This window comes from Callospermophilus lateralis, chromosome 2 (assembly GCF_048772815.1).
Source record: "Callospermophilus lateralis isolate mCalLat2 chromosome 2, mCalLat2.hap1, whole genome shotgun sequence".
Taxonomy (NCBI): Eukaryota; Metazoa; Chordata; class Mammalia; order Rodentia; family Sciuridae; genus Callospermophilus; species Callospermophilus lateralis.
Window position 1 is genome coordinate 207216692 of NC_135306.1, and position 12403 is coordinate 207229094.

The 12403-nt window shown below is 60.4% G+C and overlaps 1 protein-coding gene across 1 annotated transcript; it reads left to right on the top strand.

The window, feature by feature from the left end:
- Positions 1-8207: 8207 nt before the first annotated feature.
- Positions 8208-11693, top strand: Gal (galanin and GMAP prepropeptide). Its single transcript, XM_076844848.2, has 5 exons — positions 8208-8288; positions 8707-8761; positions 9661-9747; positions 9978-10055; positions 11593-11693. The coding sequence occupies exons 1-5, from the start codon at positions 8208-8210 to the stop codon at positions 11661-11663; spliced, it is 372 nt and encodes a 123-aa protein (XP_076700963.2). The 3' UTR covers positions 11664-11693.
- Positions 11694-12403: the final 710 nt, after the last annotated feature.

Here is a 12403-nt window from a genome sequence, read left to right on the forward strand (position 1 = left end):
AGCCCTTACGCTGCCAGACTGTGGCCCCCAGACAGCTGGCACCCCAGGGTCTCACTTGCAAAGAGACACCTCAGCTGGGGAGAGTGGCCGGTGTGGCCTCCAGGGTATTGTAGACAGGAGGCCAGGCTGTCCTCCTCCTCGGCAGGAGGAGAGGCACCTGGGTGTGGGTTGGCCTGACCAGCCCAGGAACCACCTTCCTGCCCAGGCTCCGTGCGCCTGGAGGGTGAGGTGGTGCTCAAAGGTTGGCATGTGTCAAGGGGCACTGAAGGGTGGACTAGAAACCCTGCAGACCCTTCTGGGAATGGGGCTCAGGAAGGGCCACGGTCAGAGAGGACAGCAGGGCCTCCCCAGGCTCCAGGGCCTGAGGTCAGCGCAGGTGGAACTTGCCCCTGCACCCGCTTCCTGGCGCAACTCCGACCCCCCAGCTGAAGCAGAGACGCTGGCTGGAGACCTGCATCTCCTGGGCGGCGCGGCTCCGCGGCTCCGCGGGGAACATGAAAGCCGCTGTCCTTTGAGTCTGGCGGAGTCTGCACCCGCCTTTGCTTTCCTTCATCTAGGCAGAATCAGCTCGTCTGGGGCTCTGGGTGGCACCACGCCCCCTGCCTGCCTCTCTCCACCAGGCCTTGACCACCTGAGATGTATCAGCTGGGGCATCGGTGCCACCAGGCTTGGCCCCTTCAGGTGAAACCCCTCCCAGGGGCCTCGGGGACCCAGCCCGTGTGGACCCCTTTCTGTGTGCCCACAGCATGTTCCCCAGCCCCACCTGACTCGGCAGATTCCCAATGGAGGAGAGGAAAAGGCCTCGTCTCTGCCCATGTCCTCTTCTGTCCCCACACCTTGGGGCTGGAGTTGCCGTAGTCCGGCTGCAGCAAAATACCCGGGGGGTGATGAGCAACTTGTGTAGATCGATACAGCAGGAGTGGGAGCCTTTTATTGTAGGACAGGAGGGGTGTATATACATTCCACACAGCTTATCTTAGTTAACATAAACTAGATACAGCCGTCAACCAATCAGGAATCTCCACACTTAATGGCTCGCTGGCGTCACCTCACAAACCACTCCCCCTGGCAAAATGCCAGGCGCCATCCTGACTTGTTTACAGACCCTAACATGGAGTGACCACCTGGACCCTTCCAGGGGACATCTAACGGTTCTGTCCCTCCTGTTCTGTTCTCATGAGGTTTGGTCAGGACTGAGGGCCCCTACCCTGGGCCTGGCCAGTCCACATCTTCTCACTCTGACTTGGAAAGGGGCACATGACTCAGTTCAACCCAATGACCCACCCATGGACCATCTGTGAGAGGGCCGAGGAGAGACGGAAAGATGGGGGCCAGTCAGCCTTGGACAACCTCGAAGACCAGGATAAAACCTTTGAACTTGATCCTTGGAGAATAACGGAGCCAGAGAGGCTGCCTTTCATAGTCAGATCTGCGTTTGGAAAGCTCGAGTTGGCCGCGCCTGCCTGGAACTGGGGCTCTGCCCACTGAGCGGTGGGTGTGTTTCTTAACACCGGCATGTCCAGGCTGAGCCTGCAGCTGCTTTGATCAGTAGAACATGGCAGAGGTGACACCCGTTTCCTGGCTTCTGCTTGGAGCTCAGTTGCCATGTTGTGAGGAAGCCCAAGCAGCCACAGGAAGGAGAAGGGCCCTGGCCACGGCTTGCAGTGGCCTCCAGCCAGCACCACCTTGCCGGCCATCCAGTCGACTTCCTCCAGTGTGGATCTGGCAGCCCAAGTTGAGCTTCCCAGGTGACATTGGGCAGAGCCATGCCTGACCAAACTCGAAATCATGAGCGAATGAACATTGCTGTCTAACCCCGTCTGCACCGTGACAGGCTCTGAGGGAGAGCTCTGCTGCTCTCATCCTGGGGGAAGAGCCCTGGTGGGCCTGAGTGGGGGCCAGGGCGGTGGCCAGGGGAACCAGGTTGATAGCTGTTCCCGAGGCTTGTTTCCTGCACAAACCCCAGGGATCTCCTGGCCACTCCACCCCACAGCCTGCACTTTGCAGTTTCCCTGGTGACGCAGCTGAGTTTAGGGGGCCAGCTGTCGGTAGGGGGCTGCTGTCTGGGCTGCTTGCAGGGTAGCTGAGCTCCCGGAAAAGACTATCCCTGGCGACGGTAATTGGCAATGTCCTTCCTTCAGGAAGACAGCCTCACTGTCCAAATATAATAACAGGGTTTGAGAATTCGATTTTTCCCCCCAGGGTCACGATGCGTCCTGTTGTGCACGTATCCCAGGGAGAGGGGCAGAGGAGAGATCTCTTGCCACTAAGGATCTGTTGACGGGATTTTTTCTTAATTAGTGCTTACTTCCATTTTTATATCAGATCTACATCTTTAAAAATATATTCGGACCACACAGGCTTCTCCATTTCCTGTGGCCCACACAGCTGAGCGCCTCGGTCCTAGAGCACGGGCCTCCCCCCTTCCACCTGCCCCAGCACCGAGGGCTGCCCAGCAGTACAGGGCTCTGGGCTTAATTTGAGTTCAGATAAACAAAAAGAGCACCAGCATGGCTCAGGACATTCTCGTACTCAGAAACTGCTCGTTGTTTGTCTAAAATTCAGCTTCACCCGAGTTCTGTTTGCGTCTGCCTGCCTGCACCTCAGTCAGCTGGGAGGCCGTCCAGGGTGAAAAGGGGCCCGCAGCGTGTCGGGAGGGACACAGAGAGAGGTGAGGCTCGGGGCAGGAAGACAGTTCTTGCACATTGACTGAGTGAGTGATGGGTGGAGGTGCTGGTATTGGCAGAGTCGTGTTCTACCCACGGATGTGGAGGGAGCTCAGCTCCTGTGTCTTTTATGTGTAGATTATATTTCCACAAAAGATTTTTAAGTGCTTATACTTTTTGTGGTCCCTTAAAGTGTATCAGGTCCCGGGGAAGTGGCAGGAGGGACTGGCCAGCCTCTCTGCAGGGCTCAGGCCTCTGGGTGGAAAAGCCCCCAGTGCCTCTAACACTGCCCCCCCAGCCTTGGACCCACTGGCCACCGGCCCTCTCTGGAGGCACCCACATCCCATCAGCCAGATGGACTCACATATGGCCTGGGGAGCTGCCCGGGGGCCGACTCTGGGCCAGGAAACAGGTGCAGCTGCCCAGGGCCGGCATGACTCACCGAGGGCCCCTACCCCCACCACAGGCAATGGGCCAGGCAGGGCTGCCAGCGTCGCCCCTTCCCTCCGGGGCCAGAGAACACCCTACTGGGTGAGCCACCCGAGGGTGCAGTGGAGTCCCAGACTCCTGACCATCAGGGACAGTCCCTGGGGAAGCTCATCGCCATGAGCCCACCCCTGGAGCAGGCCACAGCAGTCCCATGGCCTCGGGGGGAGGGGCAGCAACGGTGGTCTGCTTGGGGGCCTTGGTGGGCAGAGCGTGTGGAGCGGGTCCTCTGTGGGCGCGGCATTGGGAGTAGTCGTTTCCCTGCCCCAGAGCCCAAGGGCAGCAGGCGCTGGGCTGGGGTGGCTTGCTGAGGGGGGCCGAGGGGGCTGGGGCTGGGGAGGGGGGCACCGCCCTGTAAGGCAAGGATGGCTCGAGCCAAGGAGCCCAGGACTTGCAAGGGGCTGTGAGAACCAGCTCCCACCCACTCAGCTCAGAAGGTTGGGAGAGCTGAGCACCCTGCAGCTGTGTCCAGGAGGGGCCTAAAGTGAGGCCCAGTGACCACAGCGTCGTGGGGAGTGTCTGCTAGCCAAAAACAGACCATGCACCTTTGGGAGATGGGGACTCTGCCTTCATCGTGCCTGAGCCCATCTCCCTGGGAGGCTATGGCTTCAGGGAGAGGCTCTGTACCCCAGCTCTGTGGCCTGTGGCCTATTTCAGGGTCAGGATCCAGACTGGGTGCATGCTGGGATGGCTGTGGCCATTCGCCTATACACATGAGACATGTACCCAAAGAATAGACCCGCTGACCTAAACCAAGGCCCAGCTGGGCTTTCCCTTGAAGGCCAGTACCCACAGCCTCTCCAAGGCCGCTTTGCCAGGGAGACCCGGGGAGGTGTGGAAGAGAGAGGTCAGCTGATCCTGGTCATGGCCCTGCTTTCAGATTTTACAAAGACTGGCCACCATGAAGCAGGTGGCCTCTAGGGCCTCCCTGAGGCAGAGCCCACCCGGGCCTCCCATCTGCCCTCCTCTCCAGCCTCACAGCCCAGTTGAGCACATCGCAGTCCGCAGTGGAAGACCCCATTTCAGAGCCTCCTGTGTGGCCGCGGCTGTCCCCCGACAGCAAGACTATGCAGAGCTAAGTGAGGGGACTTCTTCCCCAAAGCGGCTTGCAGGAAAGGCGGGGTTCTCTTGCCAACCATCCCCAACCCCCTGGACCTTGTGGTCCCCACCCCCCTCTTCTCAGCTTGCATCCCAAACCCCAGTTCCTACAATCTTAGCCCCTCCATAAAAGTACCCAACCCAGCCAGGTGCGGTGGTGCAGCCTGTAGTCCCAGCGGCTCTGGAGGCTGAGGCAGGAGGATGGTGAGTTCAAAGCCAGCCTCAGTAACTCAGTGAGGCCCTAAGCAACTTAGCGAGGCAGGCATTTCTGTGAACCCATCTACCCAGGTCACAGTGAACTGTGGAATACACACGCAGAAACACACGGACGGACAGTTACGTGACTTGAACTTCAGTCAAAAGTGCCAGTCTCTAGGGGTAATTCCGGGGGCTTTTATCTGTGACCACTGTGTTCCTGGAGTGAGGCTGGGTGCAGTGGGGTGAGCTGGAGACTATGGGAAGGGAAGGCTGGGGTCCCGGGGGAGCAGGATTAGCTCAGCCAGCCACCCTCCCTTTCCCAGTAGTGATGACGTCAGTGCCACCGGCAGGTGGTGCACATTTGTCACGTCCCCTGCAGGCCTCACCCTTGATGAGCCCATCTTCTCCAGGCGCAGCTCCTTACCAGCACTGGGGGTGACACCAGTGTTGGCCTGTGTCACTCACTGGTTCATAGAAGATTTGTGGAGGGATTTGTGTGAGGCGCTGGTCAGCATATCTATTATTACGTGTATGAGAGGAAACCCCAGCTGACATTGGCTTACCTAAAAGGGAAGAGCGTTTCTCTGTCAGGAAATAAGCCTGGAGGTCAGCAGCCCAGGGACCTGGGCTCAGGGTTACCCAAGACCTGGCTTTCTTGGTCTTGCTGTCTGTCATCTGAAGCCAACACCTTGAGGTCCAAAACAGTTGCTTGACCTCCAGCCCTCATATCCACATTCCAGGAAGTAGGAAGAAGGAAAGGAGAAGGACCAAAATGAGGCCCACCACATGACCCCCTCAACTTGGAATGTGTAGGGCTCTACTCTTCAACTGCCCACTGCTGCTCCCCTGTCAGGCCCAGTGGACGTTCGTATAATTGGTGCACGTTGGGGTTTCTGCGGCTGCTTTCACCCTGGGCTAGGGTCATGCGAGGGTGACCTCCCATGTGGGGACACAGCCAGGCACCCTTGCGGCCCGTGCTCTTTCTGGCCGTCAGCTGCAGACTGTTTTTCCTAGTGGTGGTGGCAGGCGTCTGGGGGAGGCTGATCCAGCTCGCAGGGCGGGGGCCCGAGCTTTCTGCTCGATTCCCATTACACTAATGGTGACCCATTTTGTCTGCCACACACTGGGCTGTCTTGAAGATGACAGGTTGACAATGACTCCCGTTGGGTCACTGCGGAGCGAGGAGCCCATTAGAACACTGCGCCGGGAGCTGTCATCCCAGAAGTGCTGTCCTCGCTCGCCCAAGCGGGTCTGCCCTCGGGGGGGGGGGGGGGGTCCCAGCTCGCCTCCCAGCTCCGCCCCGCGTCTGTGCCCACCGTGCTCGGGCCTTGCAGCCCAGCTCCCGGCCACCTTCCAGATCTGCCCAGAATCCCCCACCACCCAGGGAGGCCTGGGGACCGAGCTGCCACCCCAGGAGGTGGGAGAGGCTGGCACGCGGGAGGAGGTGGCCTGGGCACGTCTGTCCTGATCATGCTGCCTGGCGGCGCAGCACGGGCTTTGAAGTGGCTTCTGGGGACGAGAGAGGATCTGCCTAGGACCCCATAGGACTTTCCATGAGAAACGGGGGACAGGTGGCTGAGGGTGGTTCTTACTGGTCAGTCACTTAGTCTTAGGAGAGGTTCTCTCTGTACAAAGCCAGCCCCCACTCGGGGCTCATGCGACCTTCCTGACCCAGCCTCTGAGAAGCTGGGGCTGCGGGCTGCGCCACCACCGCACCCCGCTTTGGCTCTTCTTATGAATGCTCTCCCTCTCTTCTTAGCCACGCGTCTTTCTAACAGGAAGGCGCTCACCAGACAGACCCTGGGTTTCTTTTAAAGCAAAAAGGAAACAAAAAGAGTCCAACTCACGAAGGAAGGCAGCGGAGGGCCAGGACTCAGCCCAGGGACGGCACCTGCCCGGCAGGTCAAGGCCCTGAGCTCCGACCTCGGCCCTGGGAGAAAAGCCAGGAAAGCCGAGGAGAGCTGGACAGGGTGCTCGGGCAGGCGGGGCACCTGTCCCTCAGCCACCCCGAGGACAGGCTTAGAACCTCTGCCTTTCCAGACAGGCTCCGAGCCTCCTGTTAAGGGAAGCTGAGAAAAATGGGTCCTCGAGATCTGGCAGCCTGGCAAGAGGGACCTGACAGAAGGAAGGTGTCTGAGCTCTGGGACACCAGGACAGGGTGACAGCAGGACTCGCCTCCAACCAATCACCGTCAGTTCCTGGGAGATACCTGTGGCCCGAGCCCCTGCCAGCTCCCAGCACCCCTTCAATCAGGGACACACAGGGCCACCTCTCTGCAGGTCACAGGGAGCCACCCTGTCGCCACATCTCAGCTGCCCCTCTGCCCTCCACTGTCAGGGCCCTCACTTCCTCTCCCCCCTGGCAGGAAGCCACTGTGGGGTTAACTGTGGGCTTCAGAACCAGCCTGGGGGTGGAGGCCAAGGCCTGGCCCCTCCCCTGCCGCCCAGGCTGTGGGAAAAGGACTGGGAGTCACCGCACACCTCGAGGTCATCCTGCCCCCACCCGAGCCCCCTGCCAACCAGCATGGTCCAGAGTGGGCACTTGGCACCCTAGGCCAGAGCCCTGTGCCTTTGAGCCCTGTGCCTTGACCAGATCCTGGGCCACACAACGTCCTTTTTCGCCCACGTGGAGGCTGGCAGGTCTCGCCAGGGGGTGCCCCAGCCATGGGCACAAGGTTCTTGAGACCAGAGAGTGGGAGGCACTGGTGAACGGCCTCGTCACCGTTACCATTTGTCTTGTAACCCAGTGACCCTGGGGTTCCAGATGACCACTCTGAAATTCGGCCTGGTGTGGGAGAGTGCGTCCCCTTGCCAGCCGAGGGGAGTGTGGGGCGTGTTTGCAGCGTGTTCCCCCGTCTCTAGGCACCTGAGGTGGCACTGGACTCTCCTGGTGTCTGAATAGGGAGGACAGCTGGGCTTCCCTGTGCACCATGGTCCCCTGAGCCCCCACTCAGGAAGTTTTTGTGGGTAAGAGGCAGGGCTTGTTCCTGAGGCTTCTTCCTGCTGCTAGGCCCACGCCCACCAGGGGCCTGGAAGTCTGAGCCTCCCTCTGGGCTCCACAGGTTCTCAAGCACCACTAAACCCTCGAATCTTCCAAATGGACCCAGAGCCAGCAGTGGCTGCTCCACAGGGCGATGGGCTGTCCAGGCCGGTTGTGCCCTGCCACAGGAAGGGCCTACTGCAGCCCCAGGTGTCCAGTCCTCTGGAGGTCTCTCCCAAGGGAGGCTGGGAGGCTGCAGCCAGAGCTCCGGGGTCCCAGGATGTGGGGCAAGGGCAGCGGGCTGAGGTGGGACGACAGGGGCGGGCTCAGCCACCGGGCCGGCCGCGTGTCTGGGGGTGTCTCCCACGGATTCGGGGGTTCGTTCCTGCGGACAAAGGGGCTCTCCCGCCCCCTCCTGTGATGCGGGCTCACAGCGCTGAGAGCAGCGGAGTTCCGGTCACTGCGTCCCCGCGACTCCCCGGGGCGGGGGCGGCGCTGGGCGGTGACGTGGTGGCTGCGGCTCCCGCACGCGCGGCATAAATAGCGGCGGGGCGGACTGCATCACGTCGGGGAGCCGGACGCGCCATGCGGTGAGCGCCAACCCGCGCCCAGCCCCGGCCACGCGACGCCCGGACCGACCCCGCCGCCTGGGAGCGCTGCCGGACCCGCCCCGCCGCCCTTCCCGACCCTCCGCGGCTCAAGGTACCCGCGCTCGGTCCGCTTGTGCCCCGCGTCCCCGCCCCGACGTGCGCCAACCTGCCCCGCTTCGCCCCGCTGCAGATGGCCAGAGGCAGCGCCCTGCTGCTCGCCGCGCTCCTGCTCGCCGCCGCGCTGCCGTTCACGCTGGGGCTCGGGCCGCCGGTAAGTACAGGGGACAGGGCCCCCAGGGCGGGAAGGGGCAACCGCCTCAGCTCCAGCCCGGGGTGGAGGCTGGTGCGTCCCCTGCCCGCCCGCCTGGAGGTGCGCGTCCCGGCGGAAGGGACCCGGAGCTGCGCAGGTGAGCGGAGCGCGCTGGGTGGGCGCCCGGTGCGCGCTCTGGGTGCCCGCCCGGCGGCCCCGCTTCCCGGACAGCGCGGGCTTAGAAGAGGGTTCGTCCGGCTCAGCTGAGATGAGCGCCACAGCCCGCGCCGGCTGGGAGCCCAGGAGGCCGAGTCGCCCTGGGTCAGCGTCAGACCAAGGGCTCCCAGCCTTTGTTCCATTGGCCTGGAGAGCCCCGCTGCGCCCCGGTCACCTTAGCTCCGCGGGCCGGCCCCCCTGACCCTCCTTTCTCCCGGTTAAGGCAAAGGAGAAGAGAGGCTGGACCCTGAACAGCGCCGGCTACCTCCTGGGCCCGCGTAAGTGAGGGACAGCCCTCGGCCTATGGGGTGGTCGGTTAATCCCGCTCCCTGGAACCTGCTAGCCGGTGGTCCTTTTCATACATGGATGTCCAGTTTGGGCCACATAAAAGGAGGACATTTACATGACACTGTGAAGGGACTGGGCCCCCACCAGCTTAGCCAGCTCCTTAGCTCCACGGATACCCTCTCCCACTCCCAGGGAGGCAGCCCCAACCTGAGCCGTTTCCTGGGTACTTCATGACCTCTGGGGCCCAGGAGTGCTAAGGCCAGCTTAGGAGAGGCGGCTGGCAAGCCCTGTCAGAGCTCAGGTCCTCGGCTGGGTCGGACTGCTGCGAGGACACCTCCGGGTCAGGCCTCTGTAGCTCAGTGCCAGGACCCTGCCTCCGGGACAGTGAAGCAGTCTCCCCTCAACTCGCCCTGCAGACGCACAACCCCCCTGGTTGTGTAGCCAGGACCTCGTCCCCTCCTGAACAGCCACACCCAGCCCCTCTGCGCACCCCTCCCACTGGCTCAGCTCCACGGAGCTTCTCTCCTGGACTCCTGTGACAGCATGGGAAGCGCTCTTCTTGCCATCACAGTCCCCCATGTCAGCCCCAACACCCCGTCTCCCTCCCTGCCGCCTTCCTCTCTCTGGCTCCACTCATCTCCACACGCTGCCAGAGAGGTCTTCTGTTGTCCTCATGGAAGGTACCGGCTGTGCACCAGGCTGTCCTGCATGGCCGGCTCGTTGCATGCCCCCTTCTTTTGGGTAGCACCTGTATGAGAGTGGGCAGATGGCCCCTGTCACCAAGCGTCCCCCTTCTGTGTTTCCACACTTTGCCTTACTTTCAGTCTGGCTGTCCTTTGGGGGGAGGGCATGATCAGTGAGCGGTCAGTGCTCTCTCCTCTGCAAGCAGATGCCATCGACACCCACAGATCCCTTGGTGACAAGCATGGCCTGGCTGGGAAGCGGGAGCTCCAGCCCGAGGAGGAAGCAAAGCCAGGTGAGAGCAGCGCCCCCCCCCACGCCCACCCTCCCAGGGGCACAGAGTGTGGTCAGGAGCAGCTGCAGGGACCAGGGGGCTGGGCTGAGGGGTCTTCTAGGCCCAGCCCTCCATGGCTCCAGAGAAAGCACTGGGGTGCCCTCTAGCCCTGGGTTGCTCACTGCCCTTGCAGTGCCCAGATCCCTGACAATGGGTGACAGAAGGTACAGGTGACCCTCTCTGTTTTCTAGGAAGCCTTGACAGGTCGCTGCCTGAGAGCAATATAGTGCGCACACTAATTGAGTTTCTGACTTTCTTGCATCTCAAAGGTATGTGAGAGAGAATTTTTTAATATTTATTTTTTAGTTTTCGGTGGACACAACATCTTTATTTTTATGTGGTGCTGAGAATTGAACCCAGCATCCCGCATATGCCAGGCCAGCGTGTTACCGCTTGAGCCACATCCCCAGCCTCGAAATGTCACAATTTTAAAACGCCATTTTTGGCTGGGGGTGTGGCTCGGTGGTAGAGCACCTTCCTGGCATGCGCAAGGCCCTGGGTTCCATCTCCTGCCACGCACACACAGGCTCTCTCTTAGAACACCCGACACACAAAGTGGATCAAGAAAGGGCTCCACCCGCCGGGTGTTGTGGTATCCCTGCTGCTGGGAGCTGAGGCAGAGAATCACCTGAACCCAGGAGCTTGAAGTCAGCTGGGCAACACAGGGAGACATTTTAACAAGAAAAAGGAGGGCTGGGGATGAAGCTCCGTTGGTAGAGTGCCTGCCTAGCATTCCAAGGCCCGGGGTCCAGCCCCAGCACCACCAAAAAAAAAAAAAAAAAAAAAAAGAAAGGAAAGGAAAACAAACCCAGAAAAACAAAAAGGAAAAAGAGAAAGGGTCTCGTACATTTATGCAAAGCCTTTCCTGGAGTGTATTAGGGCTACAGGGACAAGACACTGATGCTAGGAGTGCAGCACAGTCACAACACTGCCCCTCAAAGCGTCACCAGACCAACATTGCGACCTGGAAGAGAGGGGCCTTTGGGTTTAGTTTGCTCCACTGGATCCATCATAGTCTTTGACATGGTGACAATTGACCTGTCCCTTAGAGCAATAGCAAGCCTCAAGCCAGGTGCTCCAGAGGCCGTCTAGAGCACAGAAAACTCATGGGTCATGTTCAGATCACAGACAAAAGGCTCTTGGCCCTGTCTGGCCTTAATGGGACAGTCACCGGTCAGAACACACTGCAGTGGGGGGAGGAGCGCAGGAAGAGGCCCGAGGCTCCGAGCACTAACACAGGGAGGCCAGCGTGGGACCTGGTGGGGGACAAGGATGGACCACTTGGTCTCTCCAACAGAGACGTTTGGTGGTTGACTTCTACAGTTGTTCTGCTGTGGATGCAGTGTGGGGGCTCTCTCTGCTCCCTGTTCGGCTGAAGGACTTCTGGCAGGCCTGGGGAGAGGGGGACGTTGGGGCTGCTGCTCATTCCCTAGCACCATCCAGGCACAGGGAGGGTGCGGAGGAGGACTCAGTGGTGTGTGGTGTTTGCAGGCTCCAAGCCATCAGCCAGCTCCCGCGGTAGGGCCCAGGGGACTTGGGGAGCAGGCGGGGTCTGCATGTCGTCGTTCTGGTTTGTTTTGCTTTTAATTTTGTAACCTGGAAAGCCCTTTGTTAGGAGATATCGATTTCCATTGCCCGATAGGAATTATACTTCTTTGCAGCCTGAATTAAGAGCCGGACAGTTTCAGATGCATTCTGAGCCCAGGTGTTAAGAGGCGGGAGACAGAGGGCTTCCTGCCCTTCCTGCCGTGTGCCAAGGCCGGTTCTCTCTTGTCCGCTGCCTGAGCGTGTTTCTTCCCTTTCCAGAGGCCGGAGCCCTCCACAGCCTGGCCGGCCTCCCACCGGAGGTCTCCTCAGAAGACACAGAGCAGTCCTGAGGCGCCGTCACCCTCGAAGATGAGGAAACTCTGCCCTTTTGTACAGAGTGACCCACTCTGTGCTCCGCTTCTGTGCTGTGCTGCTATCATTTAAGATGATTTGGTTTAGGTAATTGTTCTGAGCGACAAAATAAAAAATAGCAACTGCACTCGTCTGGTTCTTGAGCTTTGGTCTCTGTTTTACCCACACTGCGCAGCAGATACAACCCCAGAGCCCAGGCACCGTGTGGAGAGCATCTCTGCGTCACCCCCTATTGCATGTCCTAGTACTGAGTCAGACGTGATGACGGAGGAAGTCTGTTACTGAGGGGAACAAAACACAAGCCCACAAACCCCCGTCCTGAAGAGCTGCTATTTAGGGACAGGCCAGGTTGGATGAGGGTGACAGGGTGGCTGTCAGTGCTGTGTGGTGACAGCCGGCCAGCAGGGGTGAGGGTGAGGGGTGTCAGCTCTGCCCCTGCCTGGCTCATTGTCATGTGGGAGAGACCCTGCCTGGGAGAGTGTGTGGGAGCGGGATGGGGCCTCTGGGGACAGCTGGAGCCTGTCAGAAGGTCCTGGAAGAAAACAGGCCAAGAGGAAGGGCCAGAAACCTTCGAGGACAAACTTGCAGGCTGGGGGGCTGGGAGGGGCCTTTCCCTGGACTCAGGCCCTAGTAGCCTGGTGGGTGGGAGGGGACTGAGGAGCCCCAGGGCCTGGTGGCTCACCCACTGCTGCATTCTTCCTGGGGACTCCCCCACGTG

Bases quoted from the DNA above. Each gene is read 5' to 3' on its own strand.
- Gal (XM_076844848.2), top strand. From the start codon at position 8,208: ATGGCCAGAGGCAGCGCCCTGCTGCTCGCCGCGCTCCTGCTCGCCGCC. The intron at 8,762-9,660 runs GTAAGTGAGGGA...CTCTGCAAGCAG, and splicing joins CGGCTACCTCCTGGGCCCGC to ATGCCATCGACACCCACAGA. The intron at 9,748-9,977 runs GTGAGAGCAGCG...TCTGTTTTCTAG, and splicing joins CGAGGAGGAAGCAAAGCCAG to GAAGCCTTGACAGGTCGCTG.